A 24,683-nucleotide genomic window follows, 5' to 3' on the forward strand; every position below is an offset into this window, starting at 1 on the left:
TTGTTATGTGGGGGAGCGGTTGGGTTTTATATTAGTTTATCCGCTTCCTCCTTAATTTATTGTTCATTTTGCGTTATTTAGTTGCACTATTTGTGCGGTTTTTTAGATTATAAGGGGGAAGTTAATTACACACATATTTTTATATTATATGTTTATTTTTTAGAATAAATCGTTATTTTTGCATCAAATGAGGGACAGACACCAGGAAAGTGGCCTCAATTCACCCACAGTACAAATTGCAGCATGGCACTGCAGCAATCAGTCAGGCATGAGGTATCGGGGTCTGGGACAGCATTTGCAGCTTTCAATTGAACGTCACAGTAAGACAAGGTGGGTGAGGGATCAGAGTAGTAAAATAAAATTTATTGCAGTCAAGGTAAACGTTTCGGTCAAAAAAATGACCTTCATCAATACATTGCAATGATCAAGGTATCACTAAGTAAACCAATTATTAATAAAAATAATAACTACAACAATTTCATATATAGATATATCAAGATAATATCACTAATTAATATAAGGCAACCAGCAGTGCACAAATGGTGAGGAACGAGGGTAAGAAGGAGAGGAAAGCGAAGGGAAGAACACATACCAAACTGCTCCTGGGGTGTCCGTATAAGCAGAACCTATGATAATAATCAGTGTGTGACATTTAGAGGATTTCAACCATGAATTGTGGTCTAGTACATCTATAGGATAAGGTAACTTGCACTAGGAGAATTCTCCAGGGCTAGGTCCTTATATGAAACATGGATTTTTGTGATAAACTCACCGTAAAATCCTTTTCTCCGAGAAGTTCATTGGGGGACACAGAACTGTGGGTGTATGCTAATGCTGCCAGGAGGCTGACACTAAGTGAATGAAAAAAAGGTTAGCTCCTCCTCTGCAGTATACACCCTTGCCTCGATTGCCGGTGGAATCAGTTCATGCTTAGTGTCCTAGGAGGCACACACGTCTGGTCTTTTTTCCCCAGACTTTTTTTTGTCTTTTTACTTTCCATGAAGATGAGACAGGGGCAACGGACCCTACTGAAAGGGTCCGATTTCACCAAACCAACAACAGGCGAGCACGTGCGAGTGTCGCCTCCACGTATCCTCTCCCTCAACGTGGGACACATCTGGTCTTTTATCCCAGACTTTTTTTTGTCTTTTTTACTTTCCATGAAGAGGAGACAGGGGCAATAGACCCTATTTAAATGGGGTTTTCAGATAGATTTTTTGGACGCCAGATTATTATTGGATAACGGAGTTTTACACACAGAGGTTTTTCGAAAACCATCTGCAACTAATTCCCTACTGCACTATAATAGCGCACACCCTCATTATGTAAAAAACTCTCTGCCTTTCAGCCAATTCCTCAGACTGAAAAAAATCAACAGTCACGAGGAAGGCTTTCTTAAACAAGCCGGTGATTTACATAGCAGGTGCAGACAGAGAGGTTACCCTGCATCTGTCTTAGATTCCGCTGTACAAAGGGTCAATGATGCAGCTGCCATTGATGAGCAGAACAAGAAACAAAAAAAAGAAAAACGTTTTGGTCTTTAGTTTTACTTTTAATACGATGGACAGAAATATTAGAACAGTAATCAGGCAGAATTGGCACCTTCTAGAAAGTGATAGGGATCTTCTGGACGTGGTTAACAGGGGCACTAATCTCCGGGATTTATTGTTCAAGAATAGATATCTAAATAAACGAGATAATTAGTTGGAAACTAGTAGTCCAATAGGGAATTATAAATGCAAAAATTGTTCCTGGTGACCTTTCAAATTGAGTGGAAAAACTGTGAAAATGGGATCAGTGTATCATGAGGTCAAAGAGTTTATTTCATGTGAAACGGCTTTTGTGGTTTACGTTTTATTCTGCCCATGCGGCTTTTTTTTTTTTTTACATTGGAAACACTATTCAGCCTCTTTATATCAGGTTCAGGGAACATTTCAATTCCATTAGCACAGGAAAGGGAATTCCCAGATTAATAGAACATATGAGGAAATTCCATGGTGGGAATGCTGAGGCATTGCGGTTTGCCGGTATTGAAAGAGTCTCTGCACCACAGCATGGGGGGAATCATGGTAAGCGTCTATTACAGGTGGAAGCTAGATGGATCCGTCATACCAAAGCCACAGGTCCACTTGGTTTAAATGAAAAGGTAGATATAGCTGTTTTTCTTTGAATAGATGAGATCAAATATTTTTAGGTAATGCCGTGCTGTCAGGAATATTATGTTTTTTTGTTTGTCTTTTTTATCAAAATGTTTTTATTGGTGAAAGAGTGAATAGACACGCTCAGGTGAAGGGGTGGAGTTAATGTGCACACATGTGTTAAAATGTTCACTACCCACAGTCTGAGCATAGGACCTGTTGAAGCGCACTTAGCGCGAAACGGCTGTTGTCCATCTATCAGCACATTGTTCCCGTGCCAATGCCTATGCCCGATGTACATGAAATAAAGTGATTTAATGAACGGTGAGTGCCATCCTATTTTTTCTCCATTCATTATGAAGTTTGCTGTTTTTTCCACATAGCATTGAGCACCCGTTCCACCAGGGATTAAGGTGTTGTTTGCAATTGTGGACTAAGGATTACATGTGCAAGCCATCAGGGTAATTTTTCGACATAACGGTGCCGGATATCTATCTTCTTTATTGTGGACCAGTCTATGGATGGGATGTGGTGATTCCGCATGTGTTCAATGAGCACATGCGGTATCACCGCGAGTACAACAGGGGGAGGTGCTTTGGGTGGAGCGGGGTTTCCTCTGCATCCAAAGCACTGCAAGTGCGCAGCATGGAAGCATACCCTTACAGCTATCAGAATAAAGTGGTGCAAAAACAAATTTTTTCTATAAAATAGTTTTTATTATATAAAAGAGCCAAAACATAATAAAAAAATGATATAAATGAGGCATCGCTGTAACTGCACTCACCTGAAGAATAAAACTGCCATATCAATTTTACCACACGCAGAACGGTGTAAATCCCCCCCCCCCCCCGCAAAAAAAGAAATTCACGAATTGCTGGTTTTTGCTCATTCTGTCTCCCAAAAATCAGGATATAAGGCCATCAAAAAATGTCATGTGTCTGGAAATGGTAAATAAAAACGTCAACTCATCCTGCAAAAAACAAGACTTCACATGACTCTCTGGGCCAAAATATCGAAAAATTATAGCTCTCAAAATGTGGTGATGCAAAAACTATTTTTTGCAATAAAAAGCGTCTTTTAGTGTGTGACAGCTGCCAAACATGAAGACCGCCATAAATAGTAAATCAAACTTCACTTTAAAATAATTTAAAAAAAAATATATTTTTATTTCCATTTTCCCATTAAGGTTAGGGTTGGGGCTAAAGTTAGGGTTTTCTGTAAAAAGCAAATCAAAATAGCAAAGATTGAGACAGAGAGACTCATTGCCAGAGAAAGTAAAAATAATCCCAAAATATTCTTTAACTACATAAATAGTAAGAAGCTAAAAAATGATAGTGTTGGCCCCCTTAAAAATAGTCTGGGTGAAATGGTGGATGAGGATGAGGAAAAAGCCAATATGCTAAATGACTTTTTTTCAACAGTATTTACACAAGAAAGTTCCATGACGGATAACATGATCAGGGATAAAAATTATCCATTAAATGTCACCTGCTTAACCCAGCAGGAAGTACGGAGGCATCTAAAAATCACTAAAATTGACAAATCCCCGGGCCCGGATGGGATACACCCCCGAGTACTGCAGGAATTAAGCACAGTCATAGATAGACCATTATTTTCAATCATTAAAGATTCCATATTAACAGGGTCTGTACCACAGGACTGGCGTTAAACAAATGTGGTGCCAATATTCAAAAAGGGGAAAAAACTGAGCTTGGAAATTATAGGCCAGTAAGTTTAACCTCAACTGTGGGTAAAATCCTGGAGGGTTTTCTAAGAGATACCATACTGGAGTATCTGGAGAAGAATAACCTCACGACCAAATATCAACATGGGTTTACAAGGGACCGTTCCTGTCAGACTAATCTGATAAGCTTTTGTGAAGAGGTAAGTTCCGGACTGGACTAAGGGAATGCAGTGGACGTGGTGTACATGGACTTTTCAAAAGCTTTTGATACAGTGCCACACAAAAGGTTGATATATAAAATGAGAACAATGGGGATAGAGGAAAATATGTGTAAGTGGGTTAAGAGCTGGCTCAGGGATAGGAAACACAGGGTGGCTATTAATGGAGCACACTCGGACTGCGTCACGGTTAGCAGTGGGGTACCACAGGGGTCAGTTTTGGGCCCACTTCTTTTTAGCATATTTATTAATGACCTTGTAGGGGGCATAGAGAGTAGAATTTCAATATTTGCAGATGACTCTAAACTCTGCAGGGTAATCAATACAGAGGAGGACAATTTTATATTTACAGGAGGATTTATGTAAACTAGAAGCTTGGGCTGATAAATGGCAAATGAGCTTTAATGGGGATAAATGTAATGTCATGCACTTGGGTAGACCGAACAAGATGTATAATTATGTGCTTAATTGTAAAACACTGGGCAAAACGGTCACTGGAAAAGACCTGGGTGTATGGGTGGACGACAAACTCACATTTAGTGGCCAGTGTCAGGCAGCTGCTGCAAAGGCAAATAAAATAATGGGATGCATTAAAAGAGGCATAGATGCTCATGAGGAGAACATAGTTTTACCTCTATATAAGTCACTAGTGCGACCACACTTAGAATACTGTGCACAGTTCTGGTCTCCGGTGTATAAGAAAGACATAGCTGAACTGGAGCGGGTGCAGAGAAGAGCGACCAAGGTTATTAGGGAACTAAGGGGGTCTGCAATACCAAGACAGGTTATTACACTTGGGGTTATTTAGTTTGGAAAATCGAAGGCTTAGAGGTGATCTTATTACAATGTATAAATATATGCGGGGACAATACAAAGACGTTTCTAATGATCTTTTTACTCTTAGACCTGTGACGGGGACAAGGGGGCATCCTCTACGTCTGGAGGAAAGAAGGTTTAAGCATACTCACAGACGCGGATTCTTTACTGTAAGAGCAGTGAGACTATGGAACTCTCTGCCATATGATGTTGTAATGAGTGATTCCCTAATAAAGTTTAAGAAGGATCTGGATGCCTTTCTTGAAAAGTATAATATTACAGGGTATATCCACTAGTTTCCTTAATATTGCGTTGATCCAGGGAGCTAGTCTGATTGCCGTATGTGGAGTTGGGAAGGATTTTTTTTCCCCAATGTGAAGCTTACTGTTTGCCACATGGGTTTTTTTTGCCTTCCTCTGGATCAACATGTTAGGGCAAGTTAGGATAGGATATGGGTTGAACTAGGTGGACTTAAAGTCTTCCTTCAACCTTAATAACTATGTTACTATGCTTGTTGGGGTTAGGGTTGTAGTTAGAATTGGGGGGTTTCCACTGTTTAAGCACATCAGGGGCTCTTCAAACGCAACTTGCGCCTGATCTCTATTCCAGCCAATTCTGCATTGAAAAAGTCAAACGGTGGTTCTTCTCTTCCGAGCTCTGCCTTGTGCCCAAACAGTGGTTTACCCCCACATAAGGGGTATCAACATACTCAGGACAAATCGAACAACTTTTGCAGTCCAATTTCTCCTGTTACCCTTGGTAAAATAAAACAAATTGGATTTGAAGTAAATTTCTTGTGAAAAAAAGTTAAATAATTTTTTTTAAACATTCCAAAAATTCTTGTGAAGCACCTGAAGGATTAATAAACTTATGGAACGTGGTTTTGAGCACCTTGAGGGGTGCAGTTTTTAGAATGGTGTCACTTTTGGGTATTATCCATCACATAGACCCCTCAAAGCGACTTCAAATGTGATCTCAAAAGAAAAAAAACTTTTAACCCCCTAACAAAAAAAAATTTTGGTTCTAAAATTGTGCTGATTTAAAGTAAACATGTGGGAAATGTTACTTATTAAGTATTTTGTGTGACATATCTCTGATTTATGGGCATGAAAATTCAAATTTGGAAAATTGCAAAATTTTCAAACTTTTCGCCAAATTTCCATTTTTTCACAAATAAACACAAGCCACAGTAAAGAAATTTTACCACTGTCATAAAGCACACTATGTCATGAGAAAAAAATGTCAGAATCCCTGGGATCCATTGAAGCGTTCCAGAGTTATTACCTCATAAAGGGACAGTGGTCAGGATTGAAAAAATTGGCAGGGTCATTAACGTGCAAACCACCCTTGGGGGTAAAGGGGTTAAAGAGAACTTACTAACATAATACAATCCTAACGTGTCCTTAGTAAAAGTTCCCATTGCCTCTGCCTTATGTCTGACATCTAAATGTGAGACCACCAGGGAACTGCAGACTCCTAGAGAAGGCAGTGACACATCCCACAATCAGACATATTAGACATAGGAAATCTGTAGAAATAGAATTCAGGGTAAAAGAAACAAATGGTCATAAAAGCGAAGTTTGGCCAGAAACACTGGACTTGGTCTTGTAGGGACCCTACGAGCAGATTCAGAAGCACAGAAGGGAGAGAAGGTAGATTTATTCAGTAAGATGCCAGGATTCTAGGAATGCAACAGTGTCATTACCCTCCGCTTTCTCTTAGGGGGATCACCATGTAGAGTAAACTTTTCTTAACAAGATTTTCTAAAAGGTCAGCACTTTCTACATACACCATCCTTTGACTTTGTAGTTTAGAGATCTGAGCAGCTAAGGGACTACATTGTCTAATTCTTGAAGGTAGCGTGGATTCTGCAGCTTTTACATTCTGACTGAAATGGATTTCACTCCAGAAAAAGCTCCATCAATGCCCAAAGCAACAGGGCCAGTTTAGGATGGAGCAGGAAGAAGTGGATTAGTGGCAGCATGGTGACTAGAGTTGAGCGAAACGAGTCGAAAAATTTCAAAAGTCGCCGACTTTTGGCAAAGTCGGGTTTCATGAAACGAAACCCGACCCTAGGATGAGGTCGGCCACGAGGTCGGCGACTTACGCGCCAAAGTCACGTTTCAAAAGTTTGTTTTGCGCTCTTTTTCAGCCAATCAGGATCCACGGACACTGTGGGCAACGTGATGACATAGGCACGGGTCACCACCATCTTTCAGAAGGGCATGCAAGTGATTGGCTTGCTTTGGTGGGCGTCACAGGGGGTATAAAAGGGCGTGCACGCCGACCGCCATGTTACTCATGCTGATCTCAGAATAGAGAGAGCTGCTGCTGCTGCTGATTTTGTAGGGAGAGCGTTAGGCAGGGAAGAAGACACCAAAAACTACTTCTGGTGCTAGCGATTTTGCCTGTACAACACACCAGTCACTGTGTGTGCAGTGCAAGGGGAGGCTATATAGTGGTGTATCAGTGGTGTTGGTTGTTGGGCTGCCTTCTAAGGCTTCCTGACATTCCTGCATTGCTGTTTACCCACTGCTCCGCAAACTGCTTTTTTAAAAGCAATCCCAATTTTTTTTTTGTCCTGCTGAGAAGAAGAAAAAAAAACTGCTTCTGCTGCTAGCGATTTTGCCTGTACAACACACCAGTCACTGTGCAGTGCAAGGGGAGGCTATATAGTGGTGTATCAGTGGTGTTGGTTGTTGGGCTGCCTTCTAAGGCTTCCTGACATTCCTGCATTGCTGTTTACCCACTGCTCCGCAAACTGCTTTTTTAAAAGCAATCCCAATTTTTTTTTTTTGTCCTGCTGAGAAGAAAAAAAAACTGCTAGCGATTTTGCCTGTACAACACACCAGTCACTGTGCAGTGCAAGGGGAGGCTATATAGTGGTGTATCAGTGGTGTTGGTTGTTGGGCTGCCTTCTAAGGCTTCCTGACATTCCTGCATTGCTGTTTACCCACTGCTCCGCAAACTGCTTTTTTAAAAGCAATCCCAATTTTTTTTTTTGTCCTGCTGAGAAGAAAAAAAAACTGCTTCTGCTGCTAGCGATTTTGCCTGTACAACACACCAGTCACTGTGCAGTGCAAGGGGAGGCTATATAGTGGTGTATCAGTGGTGTTGGTTGTTGGGCTGCCTTCTAAGGCTTCCTAACACTCCTGCATTGCTGTTTACCCACTGCTCCGCAAACTGTTTTTTAAAAGCAATCCCAATTTTTTTTTTTGTCCTGCTGAGGTACTGAGCGTGCATTTTTTCACACCATACAGCGGTGTACGCTCCTCACACAGTACCGTGTAACGGCTGTTATCACAGCCACAGTGAAGCTATCAGTGTGTCACTCTGTGAGAATAAGTCGAGGACATGTTCCGTTCTTACAGACCTGCACTCTAGGGAGATTCCTATTCTGCCCAATTCTACATACACCTTGTAGTTTGTGATACACTAGCCAATTTCTGCCTGTGACATAGCGCTCAGATATTCAGTGGGCCTCACACAAACCATAAGTGTCCAGTGTACACAAGTGTGTGCAGAAATTAAAAATCTCCCTTATCCTCTAGTGACTTTGGTCACAGCTCTGCCATCGAGCCTGTGACAGAGCGTTCAGATATTCAGTGGGCCTCACACAATCCATAAGTGTCCAGTGTCCACAAGTGTGTGCACAAATTCAAAATCTCCCTTATCCTCTAGTGACTTTGGTCACAGCTCTGCCATCGAGCCTGTGACAGAGCGCTCAGATTTTCAGTGGGCCTCACACAATCCATAAGTGTCCAGTGTCCACAAGTGTGTGCAGAAATTAAAAATCTCCCTTATCCTCTAGTGACTTTGGTCACAGCTCTGCCATCAAGCCTGTGACAGAGCGCTCAGATATTCAGTGGGCCTCACACAATCCATAAGTGTCCAGTGTCCACAAGTGTGTGCAGAAATTAAAAATCTCCCTTATCCTCTAGTGACTTTGGTCACAGCTCTGCCATCGAGCCTGTGACAGAGCGCTCAGATATTCAGTGGGCCTCACACAATCCATAAGTGTCCAGTGTCCACAAGTGTGTGCACAAATTCAAAATCTCCCTTATCCTCTAGTGACTTTGGTCACAGCTCTGCCATCGAGCCTGTGACAGAGCGCTCAGATATTCAGTGGGCCTCACACAATCCATAAGTGTCCAGTGTCCACAAGTGTGTGCACAAATTCAAAATCTCCCTTATCCTCTAGTGACTTTGGTCACAGCTCTGCCATCGAGCCTGTGACAGAGCGTTCAGATATTCAGTGGGCCTCACACAATCCATAAGTGTCCAGTGTCCACAAGTGTGTGCACAAATTCAAAATCTCCCTTATCCTCTAGTGACTTTGGTCACAGCTCTGCCATCGAGCCTGTGACAGAGCGCTCAGATATTCAGTGGGCCTCACACAATCCATAAGTGTCCAGTGTCCACAAGTGTGTGCAGAAATTAAAAATCTCCCTTATCCTCTAGTGACTTTGGTCACAGCTCTGCCATCGAGCCTGTGACAGAGCGCTCAGATATTCAGTGGGCCTCACACAATCCAAAAGTGTCCAGTGTCCACAAGTGTCTGCAGAAATTCAAAATCTCCCCTGTCCTATAGACACCTTGTACCTTGTTTTACATTACTATATAGTTTGTTGGATTTTGTCTACATTTCTACCAAAAATGAGGAAGGCTGGTGGAAGAGGCCGTGGAATTGGGCGGGGGTTGGCAGCTGGTAATGATGGTGTTGGTGGTGGATCTGATGGTAGTGGCAAGAGCAAAATAGGACCGAATGCAGGAGGTGTTGAGCCTGAGTAAAAGCACTGAGTCGTCATTGGAGGCTCATGTTCATGAACCACACCTTTCCTTGTGTCCTTCACCCCAACCAAGATTGAAGGATGACGCAGGCCATACTCCTGATTACTCCATGGAGCTGTTTTCACATACCATGCCTGGATTATCAAGTGAAATGGTGAATTACCCAGGCCAAGATGAATCTGACATGGAGTGCACTGATGCACAGCCGCTGATGGATGATTCTACTGGTACATTCACTCAGAGCACTACATTGTCCTCGCAGTGTACAGAGCCAGATTCTGACCCTGATGAGACTCAGGTGCCCCTTCCCGCACACTATACCACCATACACGGTGACACAGAGGAAGGTGCACATGACATAGAAGAGGAGGTGATGGATGACCCAGTTGTTGACCCAGATTGGCATCCATTGGGGGAAGAGGGTGCTGCTTCCAATAGCTCAGATGAGGAGCATCCACAGCAGACATCGACATCGCAACAGCTGTTATCTGGCAGGCCCGGAGCACTCCAAAGACAGGTTCCAAACATCAAAAGAGTTGCTGGACAGCTTGTCCAGAGGGTCAAAAGATCACAGCGTGCTAGGCCGCAAAATGTCTGCCAAAGTAGGAAGAGTGCAGTGTGGCACTTTTTTGAACAAAATCCTCATGATCAGGCCAAGGTTATCTGTAAGAAGTGCGCAAAGACCTTTAGCCGAGGGAAAAATCTGAAAAATTTGAATACCAGTTGCATGCTTAGACATTTAACCAGCATGCACTTGCAAGCGTGGACACAACACCAAACCTCAAGTGCCACATGTGCAACTGATCACAACAAAGGTAGTCAGCAACGCTACATTGTTTCCCCCACTGTAAGCCCACCGGATAGCACAGCAGCAAATGTTGAGGTGTCGTTGCAAGGCCACAGCAGTCAGGGAATCCCACTGTTATATCAACGAAAGACTGATTCTAGGCCATCAGAAAAAACACCAACTCCATCACCATCATCAACCCTCTCTCAGTCCGCCCTGTCCACCGCTACTTCCACCATATGCAGCTCTCAAGTCCAGCTCACCCTCCCAGACACTATGAGTAGGTCAAGAAAGTACTCAGTCTCTCATCCGCGTACACTGGGTTTGAACGCCCACATTGCCAAACTAATCTCCTTTGAGATGATGCCCTTTCGGTTGGTGGAAAGCACAGCTTTCCGCGAACTCATGGCCTATGCAGTACCACTCTATGACCTACCCAGTCGCCACTTCTTCTCTCGCAAAGCCATCCCAGCCCTCCACCATCATGTGAAAGACCGCATTGTCCATGCACTCAAGCAGTCAGTGAGCGGAAAGGTGCACCTCACAACTGATGCATGGTCCAGTCGGCATGGCCAGGGCCGTTACGTGTCCATCACTGCGCACTGGGTTAATGTGGTGGATGCAGGGTCCACAGGGGACAGCGGTGGTGGGACAGTGCTGCCTAGCCCACGGTATAGGAAACAGTTGGCTGTAGGCGTTCGACCCTCCTCCTCCTCCAGAAGCGAAAGCTCGTCCACAGAGCGCAGTCGTGCGAGCACTCCATCTGCAGCTGCCACTGTTGCACACGATGTGTCCCCCTATCGAGCAGCTAGTGGAAAGCGTCAGCAGGCTGTGTTGCAGATGATGTGTTTGGGCGACAGATACACCGCCGAGGTGCTGGCCGAGTACTTTCAGCGACAAACTCAGTCATGGCTGGGCAGTGTACATCTTGAGGCAGGCAAGGTAGTTAGTGATAACGGCCGTAATTTTGTGGCAGCCATAGCCCTTTCAAAACTCAGCCACATACCTTGCTTGGCTCACACCTTGAACCTGGTGGTGCAGTGCTTCCTCAAAAATTATCTGGAGTTAACAGCCCTGCTCCAGAAGGTGCGAAGACTGTGCGCGCACATCCGCCGGTCGCCTGTACACTCCGTTCGTATGCAGAAGCTGCAGCGATTGCTCCACCTTCCCAACCACCGCCTCATTATCGACATTGCAACAAGGTGGAACTCCACCCTGCACATGGTGGAGCAGCTGTGCGAGCAGAGGCAGGCCATAATGCATTTGTGGGAGGATACACGGCCAGGCACTTTGAGAGCAGACATGGAGTTGACAGGTGTGCAGTGGTCGAAGCTGAAAGACCTCTGTAAAGTCCTTCAGTGTTTTGAGGAATGCACACGGCTGGTAAGCGCAGACGACGCCATTCTAAGCATGAGCATCCCACTTATGCGTCTGCTCATGCAAACTTTGACGCACCTTAAGGAGCAGGCGTCTGCAGCCAATGTTGATGAGGAGGAAGAGGAGGAGGGAATCCTTGATGACATTCAGCCATTGTCTGCTCAGGGACCTCTCCTGGACGAGGTGGAGGAAGAAGAGGAGGAGGAGGATGATGGGGATGATTACTTAGGGGAGGAGGATGCATCTCGTGGGGCAAGTGAAAATGTTGGCGTGGCAAGGTCTGGTACAGGGTTTGTGCGTGACTGGAGGGATGTGGATTTGCCAGAAAGTGCTCCTCCAACCAGCACTCGCAGTGCATCATTGACACCGGGAACATTGGCCCACATGTCAGATTATGCCTTGCAGATCCTAAAAAGGGACCCCCGCATTGCCAAAATTATGAACGATGACGACTACTGGTTGGCTAGCATCCTGGATCCACGCTATAAAGGCAAATTACAAAACATCATGCCACAGGAGAACCTTGACCTAATATTGGCTAATAAACAAGCAACTCTGGTAAATCGGTTGCTTGAGGCATTCCCAGCACACAGCAGCGGTGATGGTTCTCACACGAGCCGTATGGGCCGGGGGCAGCTTGGCAGAGGTGTTCGTGGTGCACACAGCAGAAGTGGCGTTGGAGACAGGGGTTTCATGACAATGTTGTGGACTGATTTTTCAAATACCGCTCACACAACTGGTAATACTGCATCGATGGAAAGTGACAGGAGACAGCAGTTGTCAACTATGGTTACAAACTACTTTTCCTCCCATATCGATGTTCTCCCACACAGGTCATTCCCCTTTGACTATTGGGCCGCTAAACTGGACACCTGGCCTGAATTGGCCCAATATGCCTTACAGGAGCCCGCTTGCCCAGCTGCAAGTGTCCTATCGGAAAGAGTCTTCAGTGCAGCTGGATCAATCCTGACAGAAAAAAGGACCCGTCTGTCAACCCAAAATGTGGATGATCTAACCTTCATTAAAATGAACCATGCATGGGTTTCCAAGGATTTTGTCCCACCTTCCCCTGATGACACATAGGGTGACAGAAAAATGGCTTGCTTTGGTCCACCTCTTCCTGGGACTTCACCTATTTCGCCTTTTGCATCAGCTGAATGTCCAACATCAACATATGCCACTTTCTAAAACTCCCTAACTGTGCTGCCTCCCCCCCCATGGCCGGGGTCACCACCTAGCGCACGACACCGTGCGAGTGCTGTTGCCCTGGACAGGTGGGTAGGCCGACTCTTGGGCGCGGGCACTGGCACAGGGTCCCTCATAGTGCAATCAAGTGTCTCTGACGGTGGTGGTGCACACCCGCCGTCAGACACACCGCTGTACTATGAGGGGCCCAGTGCCAGTACCGACGCCCACGAGTGGGCCCCCCTTGCTTGGGCAGGGCCCCAGCATTTGCAATCTTTACCTCTCCCTGCTCCTCCGCTGTGTAATCTGGGCCGTCAAATCCATACTGTGCCTGACACCGTCTGAGCCTGCCTCCTGATGTATAGACATATATTTTGAATGTGCACGCTATCCATACATGTTATCCGGGGATACGGTACCCTTTCTCACCTTTGTGCAATCACCTGCAAGCCATACTGGGCCTAACACCGTCTGAGCCTGCCTCCTGATGTATAGACATATATTTTGAATGTGTACGCTATCCATACATGTTATCCGGGGATACGGTACCCTTTCTCACCTTTGTGCAATCACCTGCAAGCCATACTGGGCCTAACACCGTCTGAGCCTGCCTCCTGATGTATAGACATATATTTTGAATGTGTACGCTATCCATACATGTTATCCGGGGATACGGTACCCTTTCTCACCTTTGTGCAATCACCTGCAAGCCATACTGGGCCTAACACCATCTGAGCCTGCCTCCTGATGTATAGACATATATTTTGAATGTGTACTCTATCCATACATGTTATCCGGGGATACGGTACCCTTTCTCACCTTTGTGCAATCACCTGCAAGCCACACTGGGCCTAACACCGTCTGAGCCTGCCTCCTGATGTATAGACATATATTTTGAATGTGTACGCTATCCTTACTTGTTATCCGGGGATACGGTACCCTTTCTCACCTTTGTGCAATCACCTGCAAGCCATACTGGGCCTAACACCGTCTGAGCCTGCCTCCTGATGTATAGACATATATTTTGAATGTGTACGCTATCCATACATGTTATCCGGGGATACGCTACCCTTTCTCACCTTTGTGCAATCACGTGTAATCCATACTGGGCCTGAGAACGGCTGGCGAGCTGTTAAGCAAGCTACAGCACCTGTGGTTTGCACACGTAAGTTTTTCATTTTTTCAGGAATGACGGTTAGGCCTAATTCTGGAACTGCGGTTGACCTGCACTTACTGGGAAATCAGCATTCGCGGGTAATAATTGTAATCACAGATCCCCATCACTAACGTTGTTCAGCGGGTTATCTTCACCTGTAAGCGACAAACGCTGGCCTTTTCAGTGTAGCGCACATGCAGCCACGGACATGTAAGGGCATGACACACCAGTTATTGGCCAATCTCATGTGCCAGAGCCTCACGTGTCCCTCTAGTAAGCCGGACTCGGACCGCGGGGCATGACGGAGTCTCGTTCGTTAACGGAATTAAGCTTGCAATCTGTGCATCTTTTCTGTAGCTTGCATGGTTGAGGTTTCCCAGGTGGAGTCGAATTAAACCGTAGTCTCCACTCCTGGTGGTGCCCTTCTGGACATTCCTTTAAGGTTCAGCTTTGCAACCATACTGCCCACGTAAAACAAACACTTTGCCTTCATGAACGCTGTTTGGAGGGTCATGACTCGTGGGAATAACGCCGCCCAATCAGTTAACCTGCTAGAGAGATCCTTCGTTGCTCCCAAGCATGACATCACACTCCCTAGGAGGAAGGTAATGCCACTGTGGCTACCGTACTCCTGGGGGCGACACAAGTGCCCTGATGCCCAGCCACTGCTCGATGAATCTGCTGGTACATTGACCCAGACCACTACATTCCCCTCGCACGCTACACGGCCTGAATCTGACCCTGATGAAACTCAGGTTACCCTTCCCATATACAGTTCCATCTTACACGGTGACAAAGAGGAAGCTGCAGATGAAAGTGCAGGTTCGGCCCACCCGCCATCAGACACACCACCGTACTATCAGGGGCCCTGTGCCAGTGCCGTCGCCAACGAGTGGGCCCCCCCTGCTTGCTCAGGATCACAGCACTTGCAAGGTTGAAATACTGTGCAGTGAGATGGAAGATGGGGACGACGAGGAGTCCAGACTAGTACAGGGATTCCCTAGCGAGGAGACTTATTTGATTGTTTTCAATGTTGGGACAGCAATTTTTGGGGAGCACTATACTCTGGAGAATGATAGATGGGGCCCACCATACACTGGAACATTCCAAAGGTGGACATCAGACACTGGAGCAGCATTTACAGGGCCCATTATACACTAGAGCATTAGAAATGGGGCCCATTATGTTTGGAGCATTAATTGGGCCCATAAGACAGTGGAGCTTCATCCATGGGGACCAACATATACTGTAGCATTATGTGGAGCTCATCATATACTGTTTCAAATATTATATGGGACCAATGATTCTGTATGGAGAAATAGATGGGCCTCGTCATGAGATGTAAAAAGTGAAGTATTTTTCATTGTACTATATCGCCATTTCTCTGCCGTATCGGAGCATGATGAGTTGTGGTATGTGTTAAAGGGGCGCTCTTTCGCCCAGGGCACATGAAAACCTGGAGCCAGCCCCCCCCCCCCACAACTTTAGCCAAATAATCCCCATTTTTCAGTGCGTAACTTGTATTATGAAGTTAATTAAGGTTGACAAGCTTAAGTAAGAAGAATTGATGCTTTTGGCATTCAAATGGGCACTGTAGGTGTGTTTCCTGTCCTCCGCTCACTGCCGACTTTTATTCCCCATTGACTTACATTAGGTTTCGGGACGACCCCGACTTTTCCCTATAATCGGACGATCTTGCTCGACCCGACTTTTGGAAAAGTCGGGTTTCACAAAACGAAACTCGACCCTAAAAAACCAAAAGTCGCTCAACTCTAATGGTGACTACTTGATTGTGATACGGCTGGACTACAGCACTAATAAAGCAGCCACAGCCAGTGACCGAGAAGAATCTGCGACTTCTCTGCATTTAGTGGTTTCTACTCACCTGGGTCGTCATATGTAGGAATCTCCTCTTTACACCACTCATCACTCCTCACATATGTCTCTGTAGTATTATTATGGGTCAGATCTTTGTCCTGAAACAAATGTTGTAAAAGTCACAGACAGATGGAGAAGTCCCATCTATGATCAGCTCTAATCCTGCCACCTCCACCGTTCTCATTACACAAGTATAAAACATATAATACTGGTGGATAAAACAAGACTGAGCACAAGACCTTCACAGCCATCTACACATCATAGGGGAGATATCATGACACCTTCTCTCCATCTACCTGATCATCCTGAGGAACATTGTGATCTTCTTGTTTACAGTCCTGTGGAAGAAGAGGATGGGGACATCTCTCTGGTGTTGTCATTTCACTGGAGAGATCTGGAGGAAACACATACAGGGACTGAATTTATTTTTAACATACAGATAATTGTAAGTCATGTGTATTTAGTCCTGTCTATTACCTGGTGATGTAGCGGGCCGGGGAACCTCCATCATGACGTCTTTGTACAAATCTGTGTGTCCTTCTAAATTCTCCTACTCCTCCATGGAGAAATAGACGGTGACATCCTGACGTTATACGAACTTGACAAATACAATGATACTGTTGTCACCCCAATCCCTTCATAGGGCCACTGAACAGTAACAGTAAGGGTTACAGGTTCATCTGGACCCACCAGGAAATAAGAGACTGGCAGGGAACCTAACCAAATAAAACATATATTTTAGACAACAGACAACAAGCAGTTTCTTCCTCGGAGTCGGCAGCTAAATACGTTTCTCATAGACTCATCTTCCATAACGCTAATTCTTGTCTCATTTACCGACACTGGAATCGGCATTAGCAATACTGCAGGAGATATTCATTACACGTGACATGAGAAATAACTACTTCATGATGAGGATGACATCTTCAACTTCTACTACGGCTCTAGAAACATATCTTGCCAGAGTCCGTCACTGACTCCATCACCACAAGCATGAATGTTTCCTGTGTTCCCTGGGCTGTAATCTGTTTTCGCGTCTGAATCAGGCATATAGCGTCTGTGTTACACAGCTGACATCTGTGTGTAAGTGCAGCATCTGGAGCTAGCTCCGATCATTACAATTTAATTATTTAAATATTGCCATTGACTGTGTCCTGCTAATACCTCCAAACTTTTATAGACCAGAAAGAGGGACAAACCATGTGGCTGCGACCTGTCATTTAAAGGGCTGACATTGCTATGACAGCAGAGACATGCTGTCCCTTTAAGAGACAGCACCCCCTTGGCTGATGCGATGGTACATTCTATTCTACCCTTCAAAAGACTGCTTTGGTTTGCTCTTCCATCTATGGAGAGGGGAGGGTCTGCTTTTCCAAGTGAGTGTTTGGAGCAGGGAGTCTGCAGGAGACTGACGTGAGGAGAAAAACGTGCAGCTTAGAATTGACTGAACTTATGGGATTGTGTATACCCTTCTGGGGATAACGACGGTGGTTTTCCTGTGTTACTGCGAGGAGCCACGAAGATCTACAAGGAAGGAATTCAGAAGAGGGAATTCACTGTTTCTAGGAACAGGTTGGGAATCGTCAGACGAGGACAAGACCACGTTGCACAGAGCTTCCAGGGAGGACATTGCATCATCTTGCAGAGAACTGCAGAGGGCCCCCAGGAAGGAACTGAGACACCAACTTTACCGTGAGTGTTAACCCCGTGTGCGCACATGTTTAGGGCTTAGGATAGGCTGCAATAGACAAAGCATGGTAGCCGTGTGGCCGAATTAGCAGCGGCCAGTCAGGCTACAGTTAGAGTAGCAGCATACTGTACTTTATTGTATTGTTTTGCCTTTTGAAAGAATACACTGATCTGTAATAGTTGGTGCATCATGCCAGTTGTACGGCCCAGCTAGAGAATATCACTTTTGTAAATTGTTTTATATCATTGCATACCCCTGTTTACACTTTCCTAACACTGCATTCCTTGCCTGTAAATAAATTAACCCTTTGTTGTTTGCACCTCATCTTGTGTACTGTAGTCTCCCTGTATTGTGGTGGTCCCCCGGCCATGGCTTCATGTGGATTATTTTTTGCTTATTCACAGGCAGAGCAGTCAGAACTTTATCATCTTTATGTAGCGTCACTATATGACATCCGGTTTTTCGGCATCTGTAAGGTCGGGTTCACATGCTGAAAAATGCTGTGTTTTTGTTCTCTGCAGGATCAGCACCAAACTACACAATAACAATCTTCTGAGAAGGCCCAACTTTTAAATTCCTATTTTGCATCTGTTTTCTCTCAGAAAGCAAATGTAACATCAACTGTTCTTCACTGTCCTATTAAGGGAATAGAAGAATCCAGGATATCTATAAACAGAAAGATAGTGAGGAAACACTTAGCTAACCTAAATGAATTCAAGTCTCCAGGTCCAGATGAATTACACCCCAGAATACTGAAGGAGATAGCAGAAGAAATTTTTGAACCCCTCTCCATAATCTTTGAAAATTCTTGGAGAACAGGAGAAGTCCCAGAAGACTGGAGAAGAGCAAATGTTGTTCCTATCTTCAAAAAGGGGAAGAAGGTGGACCCAGGCATCTATAGGCCGGTGAGTCTGACTTCTATACCAGGATAGATCTTTGAACAAATTATTAAACGACATGTATGTCAGTACCTGGATAAGAATGAAGTGATTAAACAGAGTCAGCATGGGTTTGTAACTAATAAGTCATGTCAGACTAACTTAATTTCCTTCTATGACGGAATCAATGATTGGGTGGATCAAGGAAATGCTGTAGATATAGTATATCTTGACTTCAACAAAGCATTTGACAAAGTATCTCATACAATCCTTATTGAAAAAATGACTAAGTATGGAATGGACAAGGCACTGTTATGTGGATTCATAACTGGCTTAGTGATCGGACCCAAAGAGTGGTCGTAAATGGCTGCACATCCAGTTGGAAGAATGTCTCAAGTGGGGTACCACAGGGCTCTGTCCTGGGCCCTGTATTGTTCAACATCTTTATCAACGATTTAGATGAAGGAATTGAGGGTAAACTGATTAAATTTGCTGATTACACAATGCTAGGAGGGATAGCTAATACTAGAGAAGAGAGAGAGAGAGGACTCAAAAAGATATAAATAAACTGGAGAAGTGGGCAGCAACTAACAGAATGGTTTTTAACATGGAAAAATGCAAAGTACTACATCTGGGCAATAAAAATGAAAAAAGCATATACAGAATGGGAGGAAAAGGGCTAAGAAACAGCACATGTGAAAAAGACTTGGGTATACTAATAGATCACAGACTGAATATGAGTCAACAGTGTGATGCAGCAGCAAAAAAGGCAAATGCAATTCTAGGATGTATTAACAGAAGCATACAGTCTAGATCACATGAAGTCATTATTTTCCTCTACTCCTCTTTGGTCAGACCTCATCTGGAATATTGTATCCAGTTTTGGGCACCACATTTTAAAAAAGACATCAACAAACTGGAGCAAGTTCAGAAAAGAGCAACCAGAATGGTGACCGGTCTGCAAACCCTGTCTTATGAGGAAAGGTTGCAGGATTTGGGATTGTTTAGCTTGCAAAAGAGAAGACTGAGAGGAGACTTAATAGCTGTCTACAAATATCTAAAGGGCTGTCACATTGTAGAAGGATCAACTTTATTCTCATTTGCACAAGGAAAGACTAGAAGCAATGGGATGAAACTGAATGGGAGGAGACAAAGATTAGATATTAGGAAAAACTTTTTGACAGTTAGAGTGATCAATGAGTGGAACAAGCTGCCACGAGAAGTGGTGAGTTGTCCTTCAATGGAAGCCTTCAAACAGAGGCTGGACAGACATCTGACTGGGATGATTTAGCGAATCCTGCTTTGAGCAGGGGGTTGGACCAGATGGCCCAGGAGGTCCCTTCCAACTCTACGATTCTATGATTAATTTTTATGCCTTTCTCCTTATTTGATGCGTTTTTGGTAAAGATTTAAAGCAGTGTTTTTAATGTGGTTTTCAGGGTCCAGAAAAGCTTTTGGTTCTGCAGTTTCTTACAGGTGTTTCTTGTGTTTTTTTTTTTTTTTTTTTAGACTTCACGTAGAAGTCTCTAGAGGGGCAACTAGGTTTCCCCAAGGGGCCTCATGAGAGACCATGATTGTTGTGGAGACCGAACCAATAGGCGGAAATTAATTCTGTTCTTTAGTAATATTAACATATCAATTATAGTATATTAATATTAATTGTATCACTTAATAATGGGAGAATTCACATCTCCCTATATACAGTATAAACCCACACAGCTCGTTATACTCAGTATGAGCCCCCGCACAGCCACAGCCCCTGCTATATACAGCATGAGCCCCGACAAAGCCATAGCCCACCTATACACAGTATAAGCCCCAAAACCCCTACATACAGTATGAGCCCATAGACAGCTCCGTATACACAGTATGAAACCAAATCAACCCCCTATATACAGTATGAGCCCCCATTCAGTCCCTTTTATATACAGTACTAGCTGAAGAGCCCGGCGCTGCCCGGGCATAGTAACTAACTGTGGTTAGTTATAACAAATTATAATTATCCTCCATCCCATAGTCCCGTGCCCATATACCCATCAAACATATCCACCATCCCATAGGCCCGTGCCCATATACTCATCATACATGTAAAGTGCTGCGGAATATGTCGGCGCTATAAAAATAAAATTTATTATTATTATTATTATTATTACATATCCGCCATCCCATAGTCCCGTGCCCATATACCTGTCATACATATCCTCCATCCCATAGTCCAGTGCCCATATACCCATCACACATCCTCCATCCCATAGTCAACCATTATGACATCATAATGAGTGGCGGGGCTTGCAACCTATGATGAATCAGCGTCGCCATGGCAACCATTATGACATCATAATGAGGGGCGGGGCTTGACATGCACACACTTTTTCCCCATTATGTAGATAGGGGCAAAATTGGTTGGTGAATTGGAATGCACAGGGTTAAAATTTCGCCTCACAACATAGCTTAGGACGCTCTCGGGGTCCAGACGTGTGACTGCCAAATTTTGTGGCTGTAGCTGCGACGGTGCGGATGCGTATCCCGGACATACTCACATACATACATACACACACACACTTTGAGCTTTATATATTAGATAAGTCTCCCTATGTGCAGTACTAGCCTCCATGTAGGCTCTTATTGACAGTGTGAGTCTGATGGCAGCGGATTATTCAGGATACTCTCCAAGCATGTGACAACAGAGCTTCTTTATTCAGGAACAATATATGATAAGCTTAATAGATCAGGAATAAATCATTTGTGTGTCTCTATCTGTGCATCATCTACAGCAGGCTGCTTCTCTCATACACAGACACATGAAAAACAGGAAATACAGTCACATGCTCTCCCTGTGTGAATCTATGAGAGTTTTTTTTGTTCTAACTTTATAAACAGCATACGAATCTAGCAACTAAACACTCAGACTGGAACGGAGTTGTAGCACCAAACATATTCCAACACGGCCTAAATGTCTAAGCAAAGTGGGTGTGATTCCATGAAAATTCCTGCAATGCTTTGTCTAGAGACGCCGCTGACCTGTGCAGTTTTGGGGCATTTTCTCTATAGATTTCTATGTGAAGACTGAAAAATAAAATCCACCGCTGTATTGTTAGCGCAGAAGCCAAGCTGTTCTGTGCTATTAAATACGCTGCTTCACATCTGCACCAACATTAGAGGAAAAGACACAAAAAGAGGAATTAACATTCCCCCAAAATCCAAGAATTAACGCAGCAACAAAGGGAAACAGCATTTACCTGCCGAGATCTCAGAACTAATGCACACGATGCAGCAAAGCCATATAATAAAGATGGCGGCAACACAGGAGCAAAATACTGAGGAGACAACCACTCCCAGCCTGCCGACTCATGGAGGGGGATTGCTTAGGAGTAACAACCTACCAATACCTCATATATATTATATTTAGGTTTTTGCACGATAATTTTATTCCGGGTGCAGCCGAGCCCATCAATGTTGGCCTTGTAAACTCGGGTGTCTGTCCTCATGGGGTGCACTTATATAGTGCTGGGCAGTTGCCTAATCTAATAATATGGGTGTCACTAATAGGTTGTAAGCCAGACACACTGCGCCACCTATGTGTGACCAGCGCCCTATACAAGCCTTTCTGGTGTGTAATTTTAACCCCTTCATGACATGCACTACCTTTACTTCATATGCTGCGTCCCCAACTTTGATGTTGAGTCTGGCGATGAGCCAACATTATTCCCTGCATGACAGCTGATTTATACTCATATTAAACTGTGCGCATGGGGTACGGCGGTACTGTAGGAATATTATACTGTGTGTGGGAGGGATGATGGTACTGTAGGAATATTATACTGTGTGCGGGAGGGATGGCGGTACTGTAGGAATATTATACTGTGTGCGGGAGGGATGGCGGTACTGTAGGAATATTATACTGTGTGCGGGAGGGATGATGGTACTGTAGGAATATTATACTGTGTGCGGGAGGGATGGCGGTACTGTAGGAATATTATACTGTGTGTGGGAAGGAGGATGGTACTGGGGAACATTATATTGTGTGTGGGGGGATGGCAGTACTGGGCGAACATTATACTGTGTGCGGGGAGATAGCGGTACTGGGGGAACATTATACTGTGTGCGGGGGTATGGTGGTACTATGGAAACATTATACTGTGTGTGGGGGAGATGGCGGTACTGTGGGAACATTATACTGTGTGTGGGAGGATGGCGGTACTGGGGGAACATTATACTGTGTACGGGGGTATGGCGGTACTATGGAAACATTATACTGTGTATGGGGGAGATGGCGGTACTGGGGGGAACATTATACTGTGTGTCGGGGGATGGCGGTACTGTGGGAACATTATACTGTGTGTGGGGGGATGGTGGTACTGTGGGGACATTATACTGTGTGTGGGGGGATGGCAGTACTGGGGAATGTTATACTGTGTGAAGGGATGACGGTACTGTGGGAACATTATACTGTGTGCGGGGGGAATTGCAGTACTGGGGGAACATTATACTGTGTGTGAGGGGATGGCGGTACTGGGGGAACATTATACTGTGTGCGGGGGGATGGCGGTACAGTGGGAACATTATATTGTGTGCGGGGGGGATGGTGGTCCTGGGGGAACATTATACTGTGTGCGGGGGGGATGGCGGTACAGTGGGAACATTATACTGTGTGCGGGGGGGATGGTGGTCCTGGGGGAACATTATACTGTGTGTGAGGGGATGGCGGTACTGGGGGAACATTATACTGTGTGCGGGGGATGGCGGTACAGTGGAAACATTATACTGTGTGCGGGGGGGATGGTGGTCCTGGGGGAACATTATACTGTGTGCGGGGGGGATGGCGGTACTGTGGGAACATTATACTGTGTGTGGGGGAATAGCGGTACAGTGGGAACATTATACTGTGTGCGGGGGGATGGTGGTACTGTGGCAAAATTATACTATGTGTGGGCATGGCTTTACTGTGGAAATATACTGTGTGTGGGGGCCAAGAAAGTGGCGCTGTACTATGTGAGTAATACGTGTTTCCTTTTTCCTGTCTTTAATAATTAGCTCAAATGGAATAGGAACAAAATGAGAGATATGATTCTTAGATAATGGCAACACAAAAATACGCTCAATTGTCTCAGTACAGAAAGGGTTACTGCCCCCTGTGCCCAGTAATGAAGGGGTTACTGCCCCCTGTGCCCAGTAATGGGGAATCTCCAGCACCTACCTCCACCTGCAGAGCCGCACTCCACATATATGGCTGCTCTGTGCGCACAGGACCTGGGATTGTGTCATGTGATCGATACAAGAAAGCTCAGAGACCGCTCCCCGCACTATGAGGCCACGTTCACACGATGAATATTCGGCAAGTTTTTTACCTCAGTATTTGTAGGCCACAACCAGGAGTGGGGGATAAATACAGAAGTGGTGACGTGTTTCTATTACACTTTTCCTCTGACTGTCCCACTCCTGGTTTTGCCTTACAAATACTGAGGTAGAAAACTCCCCAAATACTCACTGTGTGCATGTGGCCTTATCTGTACAGGTGCAAATACGCTGCGGCCAATATACAGCCATATACACACGGTGCGTCAGCACACTGTGAATAATGAACACATGGCCGCCACTATTACTATACCCGTATAACACATGAGGGACTTGGGTAACATTTTTGGGGTGATAGAGCCGTCCGACCACCACAAGCTGTGCCCCCAATGTGGAAGGTCCCGGACCCCAGTGACTCACCTCTCTGTGCTCACCAAGGCCTCATATTGGCAGGAGAAGAGATAGGAGCCATGTCTGACTGTGATTAACACCAGTCTGGGGTAAGCTGGGTGGGTAAAGGTGCACAGCCCCGGGGGGCCACACCCGCAGTGTATTAACACAAGATATCCAAACAAGGACCCACAAACCTCTAGTGGTAAAGTGATATGTAGGTGCCCATACACACTGTGCTCAGTAACAGACAAACAGAAAAACACTAAAAAAAAAAAAGAAAAGCCGTGTGTGAGGTGGATGAAGAGGAGCAATTTGGTTGTGAAGTGGATGGGGCAGAACAGTGTGTGTGCAAGGAGACCATGGATGGGCCATTCATGAACTGGGTGGAGCCGTGTGT

General features: G+C 44.9%; 1 protein-coding gene across 1 annotated transcript in view; it reads right to left on the bottom strand.

Moving 5' to 3' along the window:
• The window catches only part of LOC141052982 (uncharacterized), a 159,443-nt gene extending 134,989 nt beyond the window's left edge, over window positions 1-24,454 (bottom strand). The window contains 4 exon segments of the mRNA XM_073550310.1: window positions 16,038-16,128; window positions 16,327-16,424; window positions 16,508-16,746; window positions 24,314-24,454. Coding sequence (XP_073406411.1) covers window positions 16,038-16,128; window positions 16,327-16,424; window positions 16,508-16,541 — 223 coding nt within the window. The 5' untranslated portion in view covers window positions 16,542-16,746; window positions 24,314-24,454.
• Window positions 24,455-24,683: the final 229 nt, after the last annotated feature.

This window comes from Dendrobates tinctorius, unplaced genomic scaffold (assembly GCF_039654945.1).
Source record: "Dendrobates tinctorius isolate UK_male_01 unplaced genomic scaffold, ASM3965494v1 ptg000164l, whole genome shotgun sequence".
Classification (NCBI taxonomy): Eukaryota; Metazoa; Chordata; class Amphibia; order Anura; family Dendrobatidae; genus Dendrobates; species Dendrobates tinctorius.